This window comes from Vipera berus, assembly GCF_964194415.1.
Source record: "Vipera berus genome assembly, chromosome: 5".
NCBI classification, from domain to species: Eukaryota; Metazoa; Chordata; class Lepidosauria; order Squamata; family Viperidae; genus Vipera; species Vipera berus.
In genome coordinates, this window is record NC_138207.1 from 94,636,818 (window position 1) to 94,655,414 (window position 18,597).

At 45.8% G+C, this 18,597-nt stretch overlaps 1 protein-coding gene across 1 annotated transcript in view; it reads right to left on the reverse strand.

Annotated features, from left to right (window-relative positions):
- CABCOCO1 (ciliary associated calcium binding coiled-coil 1) overlaps nucleotides 1-15,281 on the reverse strand; it is a 33,260-nt gene extending 17,979 nt beyond the window's left edge. Inside the window, exons 1-4 of the mRNA XM_081329930.1 lie at nucleotides 15,199-15,281; nucleotides 13,615-13,784; nucleotides 10,508-10,652; nucleotides 5,950-6,022 (exon numbers count right to left, since the gene is read on the reverse strand). Coding sequence (XP_081186056.1) covers nucleotides 5,950-6,022; nucleotides 10,508-10,652; nucleotides 13,615-13,784; nucleotides 15,199-15,269 — 459 coding nt within the window. The 5' untranslated portion in view covers nucleotides 15,270-15,281. The remainder of the gene's footprint in view (nucleotides 1-5,949; nucleotides 6,023-10,507; nucleotides 10,653-13,614; nucleotides 13,785-15,198) is intronic.
- Nucleotides 15,282-18,597: the final 3,316 nt, after the last annotated feature.

An 18,597-nucleotide genomic window follows, 5' to 3' on the forward strand; every position in this document is an offset into this window, starting at 1 on the left:
ATGGTCTTCTAAATTCAGTATTATGAGACATCAGGAAGTCTCTTTCTCATCTGAGGATGGACAGGGCAGTTTCAAACTCAAGGGGAGCCCCTCCCCGCCAAGACCTCTCCCATCCTAGGGCAGCTGCAGACAAAAGAGCATCAGGCTGAATTTTGCACTGCTGGCCTTTTGTGAATCCCATTTCCTTAATTAGAGAAGGGAGCAGAGATTTGCTGCTTTAAAAGTCAAAACACACTTAATGAAAGCTGAAAACTCCTCAGACTTCTACAAGTCCCTCCTCCTCCTCCTCCTCCTCCTCCTCTTCCTCCTCCTCCTCCTCCTCCCATTCCTAAGCATTTCCATTGACTTATGTTTTGACAATCCAGCCCGTCAAAAACCACCCAGGATTAGCAAACCACAAATATTTAACTCTGAGCAAGTGTTTCTTTTAAGGGTTCCTCTGAGCAGTTAGTGTTCACATCATGTATGTTGCTATGGATCTTTTACTGAAATATAAAAAAACATATTTCGATAAAAGTTTCAGAGAAATATAGATCTAAAAGTTATTTGATAGGTTTTTTCACGTTCGGTGCACTGTTGGCTGTACAATCATTTCAATTGACTAAAGTCCTCACTTAACGACTGCATTTCAGACCGGCAACTTCATTGTTAAGTGACGCAACTGTTCAGGGAAATGTCAGATGGCTGGGTCACACTTACGATGTCACCTCCACTACAGTCATCAATGGTGGTGAAGTGCAATTTCACACATGACCCACAGAAATCTCTTACGGACTTTTTTTTTTTTTTTGCTGAAAATGGGGAAAAAATGAATTGATTTATGGATTTGTTGATTTAAAAAGGTTGAATATGGGGACATGCTGCCACTTTAAAGTGGGAGGAAAGATAATGAATTTGTTGGCAACTGCTGCAGAGGTTTTTTTTTTCTTTCCTTCAGTTTTTTTCTACTTCTTTCACCTTTCTTTAATTTCACTCGATAACATTTTATGCTTATCTTATAGTGGCATGAAAATCTTTGATAAGAGTTATAAAATGGATACCCACAAGCAGCAGCAGCAGCACCCCTCTGTTTAGCAAGCTCCCTCCAAATTTAATGCATGTTCTTGCAGGTAAATAGTCAGCAGACAGCAAACGGCCTGCATGAACACAATTTCACCTAGCTTAGGTTTGCATTCTCTTACACACAATGCAATTTCATTAGGGGAAATCCTAAACTCTGGGGGCATTAGAAGGGGATGAAGTTGGCAAGATGGGACCGAGGGACTCCTGGCCCAAGACAACCAGATGTCTTCACAAGAGAGAGCAGCCCAGGATCCCGGAAGCGAACGGAAGACCCAGAACTGAAGCCCAGCGTGACCTTCCAACACAACTTTTCTCAACATATTCTGGAAAAAAGAGTAAACAAATAAAGGGCCAGTGTATGACCTTGGATCACTCTTTTCCCAGTTTTGAACTACTTTGGTTTCTTCATTTTCTGTGCAAACTCTTCCTTTCTGGCCTCCCCACAAATTCTTCAAGAGGAAGATGACTAGCCCATTAAACATCCCTGCCTTTAATAAAGCAGGACCAGCCGTTTTAGGGGAGCACTCTTGTCTCTCCCATTTTCTGCCAGAGGGATCACAGGTGAAGCTCCTGTGAGCTCCCAGTCCAGCTTGCACATCTGGCAAGTTCTCCATCCATGCATGGACTGGCGCTGCAGAATCCCACCCTTTTAGCAGGTCTGATATGAGCAACTGTTGCAGCTGGAGCCTTCTTTAGCCGGGCCCTTTGATGCTTATAAGCCAATCAATACAAATTGATCTCCTGCAGTCTGTTAGCCACTGTTTATATGTAGTGGCTTATCAACTTCATTTACCACTTTAAATGCACCGGCACTGGCAACCTTCTAACTAGCACAGCTGTTGTAGTGACGTTTTCAGCAATATTTCCTAGAAACCTTCCCTTTCCAGAATGTCTGGTTCTAGACCAGTGATGGAATATTTGTAGATATGATCGCTTTGGACCTTCCATGTGTTCACACCTTCTTTTCCTTAAATCTTCAGATGTTTGCTTTCTTTGTATTTCGTTGTGCTCAGACGCCCATGAAGATGGTAGACCATTAGATTTCTCTCTCTCTTGTCCTTCCCATTTGATTGTTCACCACTGTTTCTTTGCACGACTGGTTTAGGAAAGACTCCTGCTCCCTTCTAATTCTGGGGAACTCAGCTTTACTCAGGAAGTTTGCCTTCTGCTTGGTGCCTTTTACCCCTCTGCATCTGGCGATGCTGCTCTTTGCTTCCTCTTGACTGAGATTGTGAGGTTGCAGCCTGCAGTTCTTCAGGGATCCCATTTAACAGATATAACCCATTAAATCAACCTTTCACCTCCGCATTATCATTGTGCATTCTGTAAAGGTCAGAACTTGCTGATCGAGTGACTTCCTTTTCTTTGTTCCAGTATATTTTTACCCGAAGGTGTTTGTGATCTGAGCCAAAAGCAGCCTTCAGATGGCTATTGCTTGACTAAATAGAGGGTCTCTATCATTGCTTGCGGTGGCTCAGTGGGTTAGGACGCTGAGCTTGTTGATCAGAAGGTTGGCAGTTTGGCGGGTCAAATCCTGAGTGCCGCGTAACAGAGTGAGCGCCTGTTACTCGTCCCAGCTTCTGCCAACCTAGCAGTTCGAAAGCACGTAAAAATGCAAGTAGAAAAATAGGGACCACAACGGTGGGAAGGTAACAGCGTTCCGTGTGCCTTTGGCATCTAGTCATGCCGGCCACATGACCACGGAGATATCCTCGGACAAGCGCTGGCTCTTCGGCTTTGAAACGGAGATGAACACCGGCCCCTAGAGTCGGAAACGACTAGCACACATGTGCGGGGGAACCTTTACCTTTTTATATCATTGCTTGCAGAGCAAAACATCAGCCTGATTTCAGCGTGATCTGTCCACTGGCTACCTATGCACAGGACCACCACTTAGGCAACTGGGCGGTCATGATATTTACCATCAACATTGGATTTTCTTGGCCGAACGCTCTTAATGGGTCAGCAGTTTCATTTTCCCATAATACCAGAAGCAGTTTTCCTTCTGGGCTCCTCTCATAAGCTCGGTACTCTGTCAACTGGCTCTTGAAGCCACTTCAGAAGAGTCCAACTTCTCCTTCCTCTGTGATTGGAGCCAAGATTCAGATTGCCCTAATATCGACTGGTTTCTCTTGGGGATGCCAAAATTGGTGCCCACTTTTTGCTTTCTGTACTCTGCGGTGATGCAATCACTTCTTGAAGTTTTCTGTTTTAAAATTCTTCCTCTTGTTTCATCTCAGAGACTGGGCCAGGTGGCCAATCAGAGGGTTTCTTTAGATGATGCCATACTGATTCCATTACTACTCAGAGGCACCATAAAGTAACAGGGAAATATTTGTTATTACATTGTATTCCATCTTCAGGAAGAAGAGCAGCATTTGAATGATCTTTTTGGACTCAGGGGGTCAGAACAACCTGACCAGATCCTTGATATCTCCTTCACCTGCCCTCCATCACAACTGTTTCAGTCCCTCTTCTGGCCAAGTATCCACAAGGCCCTCAGGCCTGCAGCCCCAGGATCCCTTCATCTTTGTCTCCTCGCTGAGCGGACCTTCCTTCTTGGCTAGCCACTAGTGCTTGAACCTAGAGTCAGTCACGTTTGATGAAGCCAATTCATCTGCCTTTGGGAGAGGTTGCCTGTTGCATCTCTGGATGAAGTAGTGACGACCTGGGTTGGCTGGTTCCCTTCTGCTTATGGATCATGGTGAAGACAGCAACTGATGCAGAAAAACAACTCTTTTTTTCTGGGTTACATCCCCAACGTTTGGCATCTATCATGGTATCATAATCAAAGTGAGCTCAAATAATTATGATACAACAAGAAAAGAGAAACTTGGCCGTTTATCAACATCTGAATAATTCTTTTTTCAACGGAGGGTTCAAGAAAAGGACTTTTGAGCAATCCTGTGAAGTTTTCTGGAGATGTTTCCCCTAAGGAGCGAAATCCCAAGGAAGTTTCTTTTTTATTTCATTTTTCTTTAATGTTAAACTATAGATGAACTTTTAACTCTGTTAACTGAAACCATATTGCTTGAATTAGCATTCATAAGGCATTGGAAAAAAGAATTCAGCATTTATATTTCTGTTTTTTAGTTTATATTAATAATATGTTTCTCTAAAAAAAGGAAAAAGAAAGAAAAGCAAAATGAACAGTTTTGTAAGCAGATAATCCTTCAAAACTCTAAAAATTGGCTCTAAAAATGAGATCATTTAATTCAGCAAAATGTGACTCTAGTAACAGACATCTGAAAAACTGAATTAAAATTGTCCATGAGCCAGGAAGGAAGGAAGCTGGCTGAAAGCAACATTTGGTGGTGGTGGTGGTGATACTAGCAGCAAAATTCTCACATGGAGCCAAATTCCATAATTTTAAAATGAGCTTTTCCTTTAATAATTCTGCCCCCTTCGGTGCTGCTAGAAAGAGAGGGGAGAAAGCCCCATCACAAGTAAGTCACTCTTGTCCAAAGGAAATGAAGCCCAGTTTGGAAGCAGCCCAAGTATGCGAACACCGAGGAGAGCATTAAGTTAATGTAAATAGTTTCTGTTTTGCAAACCGAACTCCAGCAGATGATATTAGATGACTATACATTTTATGGCAGAACACATTTAATAATACATGTGTGTGTGATGGGGATAGAGAGAGAGAGAGAGAGCGCACAAAGAGCAAAATCTACACCATGTCTAAACACAGAGTATAACGCTCTGGCAAGCTTTGCGAGGCCCATAAATTCCTCCGGCAGGGGCTGAACCAGGGGTCTCGCAGCTGGGTCACCGAACACACATCCAGTTAGCTGGGTCATAAAACACAGATTATTCCATCATGCTGATGGAAGCCCAGAGGGATGAAACTAGATTTGCCAACCATGCCATGTTATTAAGACATGTTTCGAAACAAGAATCAGTCCAAAACACTTTCGCCTTGTTTCCTCAAAGAACTGCGGGGCCACATCAACCACAAAGTTGCATTTCTAAATGTTCCCCCCAGTTCATACAGTTGTTGAATTCAGTTCTGCTGAATTCTCGAATTCCACTTCAGCTCCCCGGAGACATAAACTGCAACACCATTAAAATGATAAATAAATTAAATCAGTTGATCGCTGATTGCAAAGTTTCACACCGCCTGAGTTAAGGACACTTCTGTTATATTGCCTTAATGCAGTACAATTTTTGTGTACAGTTACATAGAAATAAGACCCACGTTATGGTCAGAATCACAGCCCAAGTGAACAATCCACCGGGCTAATACATACAACAGATTTCCTACAAAGATCAAAATAAAAAATCAGATCCTACACTAAAATTTCAGTAAAAGCAGATGGTTGGAGAGAAGCAGAAGTTCAGCAAAGGTTTGCAAAATCCCTGCTGTATTCTCCTCCCGAGAAGCTCGGAAGAACACTGATGGTTATCTAGTTGGGTCTCAGCAGGAGGTTCCCTTCTAGAGGAATGGCCTTTTGCCATGGCCATCAGTGTCCCGCCCCCACTCCGGCAAGGCACAATCCACTGCTCTGAGCACCCACTTCCTTGTCCCTTGGGCTGCCCCCCCCCCTCAGTCAACGCGAAGGGCACTGCTTAGTCCCATTCTTCCTTACCCAACGTAACTAGACCTAGCAACGGGATGTGTTACTCTTACAAACACTGTCAGCAAATACATGCTTAACGCTTCAGCCAGCAGCCAAAGCAACAATGGCATCATTTATTCTTGTTAATTTCAAATTCCAAAGGAGACCGGCATTACTATATTCCCCTTTATTCTTTTATGCGCTATTCTAAACTTTAAAACCTTGAGCATTTTTGACATAATGTTGCTTTGAGCTATAGAAAACAGATGCCAGAGAATATGCATTAAAATATCAGACTTAATCATTTCCAGTCCTACGAATTACTTACCTCATCTCCAATCACAAGTTCTTCCCTGGGACTGTGGAAAAGATACTCGTACAATGTATAATGTTGGAATAAACTGAAAGACAAGAAAGTGGACTCTGAAAGCAATAAATTTCTAGGAGCATTCAGGGTTCATGTTGCTTCTTAAAAGAGATCCTTTGACCACAGAACCTAATACCCTAAAGCTCTAGCTAAATTTCATAATCCAAAACCTGTTTTCCCCTCTCTCGTTCACTGTTATAAAATCCTGCCGTGAGTTAGTAATCCCCACTAAATGAAGAACTAAATTTGCAACAAAATTGTAATAGCTGTGATTTCGGATCTGATCCACAGAGTTGTTGTGATGGCGGAAAGCCAGAGGCCCCGTCACCTTGGAAGGAAGCCATAAGAATAAATGCATTGTAGTGAGAAATGGTGAGATCCTTGGGATGGAGCAGCACCATCTGCAAAGCGACCAAGACATCAGAAGGAACTTGGCCTCCCTTTGTCAGTCGGATATTGCTGGCCCGGGTGGATCTGAGTTGATCCCGTCAGGATGGCCTTGGGATCTGGGCTTTCTGCCCGGGGAAAAGAACGTATCTGCCAACTGATGACTGCCCTTCTCCCCGCTGAATCCAGGCTGATCATTCCAGCTAAGAAACGAGGCAGCTTGGGTAACCTGATATGAACAGATTTACCTTGACGTGCATTTGGGCTGCTGTCGAGAGAGAAACGTTTGGCATAACATGACAAAGGATTACAGATGTGAGCAAAACAACAAGATAGGCCTTTTCTGAAAGTGATTAATGCGGACGGACATTCCTCATTTGACTGTTTTCTGGAAGAAAATGTCATCGAAGAGGCTGATGTTGGAGTTACTGCAGCTGATAACAAAGGGAACTAGGGTGGTGGAGGTGGTGGGGAGAGACAGTTACCAATCACCTGCCCTGGCCTCACCTATCCTGGAAAGTGGGCCTTTCTCTCTTTTCTCCTTTCAAAAAAAAATCACCAAAGCAACAGGGAGGAAGAAATTCTGAATATTCTTGGGAAAAGAAAAACCCAAACTCCATCACCGGAAACAGATCGAGCAACCTTCCTGTTGAGGAATCCTGCGGTTTCTGCGCTAGCAAAGACCCCCACTGAGAGTGGAAGAACCTGAAATATCCTCTCCATTTTCAAAGCTCCTAGAAGATGGGAAGCAAATTCTTCATTTCATTTTCTGAAATAGGCTTGGAAATTCCACAGATCCAGACTTCTTCTACTATTTAAAAAGGTAAAGATAAAGGTTCCCCCGCACATGCGTGCTAGTCGTTTCCGACTCTAGGGGCCGGTGCTCATCTCTGTTTCAAAGCTGAAGAGCCAACGTTTGTCCGAGGACGTCTCTGTGGTCATGTGGCCGGCATGACTAGACGCCAAAGGCGCGCGGAGCGCTGTTACCTTCCCACTGGAGTGGTCCCTATTTTTCTACTTGCATTTTTACGTGCTTTCGAACTGCTAGGTTGGCAGAAGCTGGGACAAGTAACAGGCGCTCACTCTGTTACGTGGCACTTGGGATTCGACCCGCCAAACCGCCGATCTTCTGATCGACAAGCTCAGCGCCCTAACCCACTAAGCCACTGCGTCCCTTCTACTATTTAAAAGCCAATAAACATTTCCATTTATCAAAGGCAAAGGGCAGGGAAGGGAAGGGTCTTCGCTTCTGTTGGGGGTCCAACTCAGGCCATCTAGCTGACACCCCCTCCACCTTCGAGGAGGAGAAACAAAAAGGGCTTCCTTCAGGGGTAGGCAACCTTAGCTTATGACTCGTGGACTTCAACTCCCAGAATTCCTGAGCCAGCATGGGGGAACTATGGCCCCTTCATGACTCGTGGACTTCAACTCCCAGAATTCCTGAGCCAGCATGGCTCAGTATGGAAACCTCTCCCTTTCCCCTCAGCATGGCTGGCTCAGGAATTCTGGGAGTTGAAGTTCACGAGTCATGCGACCTCTGACCCGTCGCAGATCCCGCTGGGCCCCATGGTTCTCTGTGGAGCTCCGGGAGATGAAGCGTCGGAGACGAGGTCTAGAGAGCGGTTGGAGGTCCAGCCGGTCCGAATCCGACCGATTGCAGTTAAGAACCTTTATAAGGTCTTATCTTGCGGCGATAAGGACGGCGAAGTCTAACTACTTTGCCGCCCTTATCGCGTCCGCCGATAATCGCCCGGCCGCCCTGTTTAGGGTGACTCGCTCCCTCCTTAACCAGGAGGTGAGAGAGGATCCCTTGCAGGGACGAGCCGAGGAGTTTAGTCATCATCTGGCGGACAAAATCGCTCGGATCTGGACCGGCTTGGACTCTGACTGGGCAGAGTCTGAGGTGGAGGAATCAGGCGGTCTTGAGCACGTTATCTGGACTGAGTTCGACCCTGTTTCCCCTGATGATGTGGACAGGATCATGGGGAGACTGAGCACCACCACCTGTTTGTTGGATCCGTGCCCCTCCTGGCTAGCTTATGCGGCTCGGGAGGGAACACGAGGCTGGTTCCATGCAGTAATAACTGCTTCCTTGAAGGAGGGTGTCTTTCCTGCCGCCTTGAAGGAGGCGGTGGTGAGACCCCTTCTCAAGAAGCCTGCTTTGGACCCGGCTGTTTTAAACAACTATCGTCCAGTCTCCATCCTTCGCTTTCTGGCGAAGGTTGTTGAGAGTGTGGTGGCGCACCAGCTCCCTCTGTTCCTGGAGGAAACTGATTATCTGGACCCGTACCAATCGGGCTTCAGGCCCGGACACAGCACGGAGACGGCATTGGTCGCGCTGGTGAATGATCTCTGGAGGGCCAGGGACAGGGGTTGTTCCTCTGTCCTGGTCCTATTAGATCTCTCAGCGGCGTTCGATACCATCGACCATGGTATCTTGCTGCGGCGTCTCAGGGGGCTGGGAGTGGGAGGCACCATTTTACGGTGGTTCTCCTCCTACCTCCAGGGCCGCTCGCAGTCGGTGTTGACAGGAGGGCAGAGATCCGCCCCGAGGTCTCTCATTTGTGGAGTTCCTCAGGGGTCGGTTCTCTCGCCCCTCCTGTTCAACATCTATATGAAGCCGCTGGGCGAGATCATTCATGGTTTTGGGGTGGGGTATCACCAGTACGCTGATGATACCCAACTTTTTCTTTCCACCCCGAACCAACCCAGTGATGCCCTCTCCGTGATGTCCCGGTGCCTGGAGGTGGTTCAGGTCTGGATGGGGAGAAACAGGCTTCGTCTCAATCCCGCCAAGACTGAGTGGCTGTGCATATCGGCATCTCGGGTTAACCAAGTTATTCCATCCTTAATGATGGGGGGTGAGGTGTTACCCCCCGTTGATAGGGCTCACAACTTGGGCGTCCTCCTGGATTCACGGCTCAATTTTGAAGACCATATAGGAGCCGTGACCAGGGGGGCTTTTGCACAGGTTCGCCTGGTGCACCAGTTGCGTCCCTATCTGGACCGAGACGCCCTACGCACAGTTACTCATGCGCTTGTGACCTCCCGTTTGGACTACTGTAACGCTCTCTACATGGGGCTGCCTTTGAAGACCACACGGAGGCTTCAACTGGTGCAGAATGCGGCCGCGCGAGTTGTAATGGGGGTCTCCCGATACTCCCATGTAACACCTCTACTCCGCGAGCTGCATTGGCTTCCGGTTGCCCTCCGGGTGAAATTCAAGGTGCTGGTTATTACCTATAAAGCCCTACATGGCCTGGGTCCGGGTTATTTGAGGGAACACCTGCTGCTGGCATCAAATGCCCTTCGCCCAGTGCGCTCCCACAGGGAGGGTCTGCTCAGGGTTCCGCCGGTGAGAGATTGCCGGCGGGTGACACCCAGGGATAGGGCCTTCTCAGTGGGAGCGCCTGCCCTCTGGAACCAGCTGCCGGTGGAGCTGAGAACTGCCCCCGACCTCCGATCATTCCGCCGGGGCCTGAAGACCTGGCTCTTTGAGCTCTCGGGCCCAGGCTGAGGAGAAATTTTTAATTGGGGTTTTAATTGTGTACAGGGTCAATTTAATATTTTTTAATTCGGTTTTAACTTTTATATGTTGGATTTTTTAATTCCCTGTAAACCGCCCTGAGTCCTCAGGGAAAGGGCGGTATATAAATGTAACTAACTAACTAAATAAATAAATAAATAAATAAAAGGGCCAAGGTTGCCTACCCCTGTAATCTAGGCAAACATTAAAGGCGCTGGTTTCACAGTATAAACCCAAATGTGCTCCCTCAAAATACCTTTTTTTAGAAAGTGTCATGTTTGCATGAGAAATGTTAGGGTAAGCCGTGTATAAACATTTAATCACTTATTCCATTTATTAAAACCCTAATGATTAATTGACTAATTAATCCGTTATCCACTGAAGGCTGTTTAGTTTCATATTATGAGAATTAATGCCATCCACGTAGCAACTGATAATCAATTTATTTTGTTAGTGTAATTACTGGGTTTTTTTAAAGTGCCACCCACAATCAAAACCCAGACCTGATTTGTTCATGAAAAAACAACACAAGGGATCCCTCCCCCAACTCTTTAATGCCCAACCAGCACCTCCTCCTAGCAGTGCTGAAGGATGAGGAAGCCCTACCTGCTCTTCACGTAACTGATTATGGCTTTGGCTTGATCTATGGTGAAGAACTCGAACCCGCTGCTTATCTCTGGATTGCTCAGCCCAATGCCAGCCATGGTGCTCGCAAGTTCCTGGATGTTCTCTTCCAGGGTCATGTGATAGGCTGCAATGCAAGGGGAAGAAGTGAGCACCTGCGGTTCCATGGGGGCTGCAGTATTCAAAGAGTTCTCCTGACTCCAGCAAACCCACGCAGAGGAAAAGCCTCCACACATGCACTGGTTTTCCTAGTATGGATCAGGTGAAAACTAATGTGCACATTAAAGAAAAGGCTGTCATGGTTCCGACTAATGAAACACTTCAAATGACCTTCAGGCATTGTTTATTCTAAAAAGTCTATAATAATGAGAACAAGACATCGGCGCGGCAGGGATAGATGCCAGAATCTGAATTCTCCTCATCACATCAAACGCAATTCCCTCCCTTAATTGAAACGTCATAAATCACATTCTCCAATTAGTTTAACATGCAAAGCTTCGCTTCCGTTCTATAGCGCCTGTTCCTTATCTTATTAAAAACAATCGGGGTAGCATTCTCCTCCCCCCAGTTTCATTTAATTCAAAAGCAAAACAGTTTAAAGGAAAAAGGCTGCCTCTTATATTGTCAAAGCAAAAACATTCAATGTTTGCAGCGTTGACAAAGGCTTTGCATACATAACGTAAACATAAAGTGACAGCGGAGGGTGTGGCTTATCAGGAAAATGCTCCCAAACATGCTGGGACATTCTTAGGGTTACCCCCAAGTTTGTGTTTTGAGGCTCCTGGGAAAAAGAAGGAGCAGACCTCGGCAAAGCTGGAACCAGAGGAGGGTTATTTTCAGCAGGCTGGCTAGGCTAGGAGCTGTATGAATTGCCCTGCCTCCCAACTGTCCCAGTTAGTGGACAGGGACTCAAGATTTAAGCTCTGCAGTTCCTCACTGGTGAAGATCGTGGTGGTGGACTCAGCATGAGAGTTCAGCTGAAAGCAACTCAGAAGCAAACCCCTTCAAAGTAAAAATGTCACTGGACTCGAAATAGTTTTCGAGAAAAGATTGAACCACCATTTGTCTGGGGCCTGGGCCAATCTGAGGGTTCCTGCACTAGGCCGAGCGATGGACTGAAGAACTTCCAAAATCTCTTCCAGCCCTAAGATTCTATGATGGGGACATTTAACCTGTGACTGGACCTCCTTCCAGGTTTCACAGAACTTCTCAGTCCTTATTCATCTCCATGGGTGAGATGCTCTGGGCGTCAGATGTTCTCATAGGATAGTCAAACAGCTGTGGTGGCACAGTGGAGGTTCAGTCAGGGAGGCTTGGGTGGCAAAGGAGCTGAAAGGGGCCTTTTTCACCTGCTCATCAGAAAGTTTATCCTCTGCACGGGCTGTGGGGCAAAGGGGGCTTGCCCTGGCCCATCTCCAAGTAGGTTGGGAGATGTTAGACCTAATGCAGCAGCAGCCTGACCTCAGCCAAGAGATGAGAAGCCAATTGCTTGGATTTGTTCATTCAGTTTAAATGGATATATATCTATATCTATATCTATATCTATATCTATATCTATCTATCTATCTATCTATCTATCTATCTATCTATCTATCTATCTATCTATATACACACATACACACATACACACACACACACACACACACACACACAATGGCGATGTAAAGTAAATTCTCAGGATATAAAGCAGATGTGCACAACCAGAGATGTCCAAGTTTTTTACCCTAATGGGCACACAGTGATCTTCCTTGAATCTTAAGCGTTCAGCATCTGCTGAAAGATGTTTTAATCCCTCCCGGTTCGTTAGATAAATTGGAAGATGGAACATGATACAGCCACAACACCCTTGCCCTTATAGCTGGTGCAGATGCTCTAATACTTTCCATTACATTACAGATAAGGCTGAGATTCATTTATTAACAAAGTTATACAGATGTCACTTTTAAAATACAGCTAATTTTATACAGATTGTAATAACCCCTTTTTGGAAAACATTCACCAGAGCGATTTTGATTTTCTATCCGTAGCTCCAGATGGGCTTTTCTGCAAAAGATAAACACTCCAGAGAAATCCTAAAATGCTAGAGAGTTTTTCAGTTCAAGTGCCAAAGTGCCTTGTCACAAATTTCTCCATAGGCTAGACAACTCTCTCTTCTACGAGAAATACTGTTTTTTATTATAATGCAATGCCAAGCTGCCTTTGTCAAAGGCTGGTTGATTCCTGTCATGCAATTCTGGCTTTGCTTTTGCTCAAATCCCAGGAGAGAAATCAACATGCCTGGCATTTGCCAAGCATGAGTGCAAACAGAGTGCTTGCTGATGGGTAGGTACTGCTCTCCTGAGCAAGGCAAGGCACTCTGTGGCTTCAGAAGCTGCATGGCCCCATGGGCTGAACTAACCTCTGATAAGAGCCTGTGCCTCTTTGAGCTGTGAAATATCTCAGAAGCAATCTGGTTAGATCCACCTCTCTTTTTCTGGCATTTTTGTGACAAGATAATTTAAGATACAAGAGCAAATTAAGGCCAGTGCAAACGGTGGTTTCCAAATCCATGTTAATTGGGTACATGTGCTGGAATGCCAGCTGTAATTGAACCATGTTTGTGGCCAGGTTCAGATGTTAAGCCATTATTTGGCATAGATGTGAGCAACTTCTGAGGATTCAAAAGGCTATTTAAACTCCCCACTTCCTGGGGGAGGGGCACTGGTGGAGGCGTGCTTTGAGGACAGGACTATTACTTATTTAGTGTGGTTGTAGACCACTCCCATTGTTACAAATACAAAAGGGGTGGGTGGAACTTCCACCATACCCTACCCATTACAGGGAAAAGTCATACGGAGCCCAACGGTCCTAATCTATTTCTAGACTTTGTTGTCATAAACAGTTTTGAAATGTCTTGGCATAGAAAATGGCATACAAATACAAGGAATAAATAAGCATATTGTCCTTTCAATAAGAGCAGCTAGTGAATCCAGGGTAAAATTACAATTTTGGGGGGCCAGAGACATTCCCAAATACCTATGCCCCTAATATTCTTGCATACAATAATCCCAAGGAGAATGGGTACATTCATAGGGTGTAGCTGAACTTACTCTCCAGATTATCCAACAGCAAATTCTGGAGAGTCATGAACCCTCCAATTTGCACAGATGAGAAGTCTAATCCTTTGGCCCACCAAAATCCAGAGACATAATAATCCAGCAATGCAGCTTCTTTCAAATTAGTCAGTCGGTGCTTCAGATTCAAAAACTCTTCCAAACTCCTGTAGTTGAAAAATATCAGAACATCAGAACACAAAAGCAGACCCCTCCCTGTAATTGTGTCAATTTACTTTCAACGGGACAAATTTTTGCAAATCCAGGAATGAGCAGAAATCGGATGGCTCTTCAAACCTTGAATAAAAACCGGTGCCAGAAACTTAACCATTTAAATTTAAGCTGCTTTTGGAGGACGAGTTTTCCCCACATGGATTTTTCTGACTGCAGAATGTCGAATTTTTGAAAATATTTTAATACCACAGTTAGGCAGTGTCAATGTCCAAAACTAAATCTACATTGTAGTTGTACTAAATATTAAATGATATTTTCAAAAACAGTAGTAATGACATTCACAGTTTATAGTCTAGACCAGGAGTCTTCAAACTCAGCAACTTTAAGATTTGGGGACTTCAACTCCTAGAATTCCTCAGCCAGCAAGGGCTGGCTGAGGTATTCTGGGAGTTGAAGTCCGCAAGTCTTAAATTTGCCTAGTTTGAAGACCCCTGGTTTAGAAACTGGGACATCTGATAATGATTGTAGGTCTTTAAAATGTAATTTCCCCCCCATTGGATTTAAAATTAAAACTGATTCACATTTTATTATGAGCTGACCTGTCCAAGAATGTTCTGTCTCAACCAAAGGGGGCTACTGTTGCTCGATACAGGCAGATAAACTCCACGGAAAGGGTTTCATGCAGATTACTTTAATTCATCAGGCATTATCTAAACATTAACTCATAGTTACTGGGAGATTCTTCTGAAGCACATTTCATAATGTGGACCCAACATGTAGGTGAAAAGAAGTAGTATTTCCCATATTGAAGGAGCAAACAGCTCCCGTGGCTGGAATTCATAACAACCCCGCTGGCCTGCACGTAGCTAGTCATCCCAAGTAGCCAATCAGAAGTCCCTCCCAATGGCCAATCCCGAAACACAGATATGACCAAATAACTTAAAACTACATTACCCGAAGGGCTATCCCTTAAGGGGACAGCTGTTTACTCTGACCAGCACAGAGAAAATATTTTGGAACATCAGACAGTGTTCCAGTAAAACAGGCCTTGTTTGCATTACTCCTCCTGAGCATCACTTAGATGGGATCACAAGATGGTCTCCTCTCAAGACCACCCCCCCCCCAGCCACAATCTGGGCCTCTGAGACTGACTTGGGAACCAAGGAGCAAGTCCACAGTCTGTGGCACGTCAAGGAATGTAACTTTGTCCCTGGATCAAGTAGTGAAGAATGACACTGCGACTACCCACAGAAGCTCCATCTCTCTTTAAAAGGGAAGAACACACACATCAAAAGAGCCCAGGCCAGTTCCCCTCACGCACAGACACACTCCATGTGCAAACCAACTCGCTGCTCCGTCAGCAGATGATGGCCAGGGCAAGATCTGTCGATGTCCCATCAAACTTACTTCTCAATTCCTGCTATGTCTTGTTCCAACATAATGCTAACCTCAGCAAGTGAGAGAAATCTCCAAGCCATGGCTTCTTCGTCTTTATTAATTTTGTCTTCCTCCTACAGCGAAACAATGAATTAGAGTACAATAGCATCCACGCACCAGCAATACATTCAATTGCAAGGATTTTTTTTTTAAAAAAAATTAGGGCATAAAGAAAAACAATGGCAACTGTCAACACCAATTTGCTTGATTTAGACCAGGAGCAGACAGATAAGGGAAGAATAAGTGGCTTTGCATTTGCAAATGATTTTTTTTAAAAAAATACAATTCAATGCAGCAAAGAAAGAAATTCTTATTTTTGCTAGGTCACCACTGGCCCTTGAGCAAATTTCAGACACACCCTGCAGGCCTCGGCCAGACTTTTGGCAACAGCTGTTGTCCCTCCTGCAATTAGCAAAATGGGGATGGAAAACGTGAGAAATTACAAAGAGGCAAGCCTTTTTTTTCCTTCACGGTAGTTTTTGGTATCATTTTTGGTCACTTTTAGGAGAATTCTATCCACGCCTCTCAACCATATCAGAATGAAAAACAGGGAATGTAGTTTTGAAGCTGTTGGTTTGTTTATATCAGGGGTCTTCAAACTTGGCCCTTTTATGACTTGTGGACTTCAACTCCCAGAATTCCTCAGCCAGGCACGCTGGCTGAGGAATTCTGGGAGTTGAAGTCCACAAGTCATAAAAGGGCCAAGTTTGAAGACCCCTGGTTTATATCCTCTCCCACCCAAATCTGCTAACAGGCGTGGGTAGCCCAACTGGGCAAGGATAGGAAGCCAAGGTTGGAGGGCGAAGCGTCTCTGTCCCACGCGAAGGCCCTGAAGGGGCAGAATCTTCGCGCGGGAAAGAGCAGCGCGTCCCGCGAGGCGACGACCCAAAGTCCGCTCGGGGCCCGAACGGCGACCCCGCCAGCACTCCCCCCAATCCCAGCCCGGGCGAGGAGAGCGGCGGCTCTGCCCGACTGCCTTCAAGCCTCCCCTGACCCCGGAGGCTGCCCGGGAAGCGGGACTCGTACCGGCAGCACTGCCGGGCCGCTGCCCCGCTCTCGCTCCGCGGACGCCGCCGCCGGCCTGGTCGCCATGTCGCCGCCGCCGCAGCCGCTCGGTTGCCGGGCAGCCGGGCCACGCAGCCGCCGCGGGAGAGCCGCCCTCGCGCCGCCGCTGGGTCCTCAGCGCAGCCTCCCGGCTCGCCGCCTCCCTGCAGCCCGGCCAGGCGGACGAGGCCCGAGCGAGCGACGGGGCTGAGCGTGGGGATCCTGCGAGGGATGCCCGGGGCTCTCTAGTGCCTCTGGCGAGCGGGGTGGAGGGCAAAAGCCGGGCCAGCTCTGCCTTCTTGATGCCCTCAAGAGGTCCCAGAGCTGCGGGGGTTGATGGTTGGCTTCCAGGTGAGATTCAAGGTGCTGTTGCCCCCCCCTTTAAGGTCCTTCCTGGGTCCAGAGCAGATTATCTGAAGGGCCATCTTCTCCCCAATTCAAGGTCTGGAGGAAGAACTCCAGATCCCATTTATAGACCTGGTGGGACTGTGAAGTGAGCTGCTCAACGCTCAGGAGAACAGGTAGATCATGGCTCTCCAATCTTTTACCCAGAAGGAAGGCAGGTAGTGATAGCAGGCTGGGCATCTGGAAGACACCTTGTCTGTGTGTTCTTTTTTGTACAATTTTGGTAGTGCATTAATTTAATTTAATTTAATTTAATAATTTAATAATTTAATTTGTATAGCGCCCTTCTCCCGAAGGACTCAGGGCGGTGAATAGGGCAATACATAATAAAAACCAGGGTACAAAAATTAAAAAGTAATTAAACTACAATGCCCGTAATAAATTAATACATATTAAAAGTTAAAACCGATTATAAAACCCAGCTCCAACCCATCAGACCAGGCCAGCTTGTTCAAAAAGAAAAGTTAGATTTAATTGATGGGTGAGTAAATTCTCTATGACTTTGAGGGAGGGGACTTTTGCTCAGTGGTATTGTTGATGGTTAACCACGCAGATGAGGCCTAGGAATCAAGTCAAAGGGCAATAAATAAACCAATAATGGCCTTGCCGAAAGCCTCCCAGAAGAACAGACCGTCTTCAGGAACCTACAGAAGGAATGCTGAATATGTTAGAAAACTCCCCAGCAATCCCATTTTAATTCTCCCCATTTTTCTTCTGTCTCACAGCGGACTGTGTCTCTAGCTTAAAATAGCACCTTTAATTGACAATAATAGATTTATTGTTTAGCAGAGGAGGAAATAACAGCCACGATGCCGCCATCCGCTGTAAAGTGTTGCAGGAAATTCATATATTTGTAGAAATTGGCAAGGTTTGGGCTGCACCACCGAACAATTGAGCAGAATGCCGCAACTGATTCTGCGAGGCTCCAGAGGATCCCGCAGCTCCCAGGTAGCAAAGTGGGGGGGGGGGTTGGAATTGGGCCTTTGGAGGAGCTGGGAGTGGGTCTGAGAAGCTTGAGCCTTGCAGAGGAAGAGGAGACCCCCAGCCTACAATGATAAAAGTTGAGCATTGGGTTTAACACAAAAGATGGGACAGGAGGGCCAAAGGGAAGAAAATTTAGGAAGTCTCAGCCCAGGGAAATGGTTGCCTTTTCATAGACTCTTTGGGTTGGGACAGGCCCTGCTAGGGTCCTCCTGATCCTTTTACAAAGACTATAAAGAGGAAGATTTGAAAAATAAAGGGCCAGAATGTACCGTTTGGTAGGAAACAAGCAAGGTCTCTACGCATCTCTTGAGGAAGCGAGCAGATGAGCTCTGAGAAGTGAGGCAGCTTTGATTTGAGCTGATGTAGAGAACTTAATTTCTGTGGCTTGGTAGCTTCCCTGCAGCCAGACAGATCTTGGGCAGGAGCATATCGCAGTACAAGACAGAAGCCTCTTTTCAGGTTTGCAGAAGCTTCCTGGGACCCCAGCAGCTGGAAGAAGCCGGCCAAGGAATGAGATATTGGAGAGAATCAGGAGTTTTGACTGGTGCCAAAGCTGGTGGTGGGTTTAGGAGCAGGAGACATCCTGCTTTGCAAAGCACAAAACCTTCCAAGGCATTAAATATGGAGTTTTTTTAAAAAAAACACCACCCAAAGAATAAATTGAATTCATTGGGAAGTTCAATTTTAGAATCAGTTCTCAGTTCAAGGAATCCACAAAACTGATTGAAATAAAATAAAATAAATGAAAAGCAAGCAAACAACTAGGTTGCAAAAATGCAATTACTGGGAAAACAGCCCCATTTGCCTGATTGAAAGTGCTGTCATGCTGTTATTAAAATATCTTGTGATGGATTGTAAATGGTGCATACAGTTCGTAAAGGAGCACAACGGATTTGTCTTAAGAAAAAAAATGGGCGTCATTGTAAAGCTGGAAGC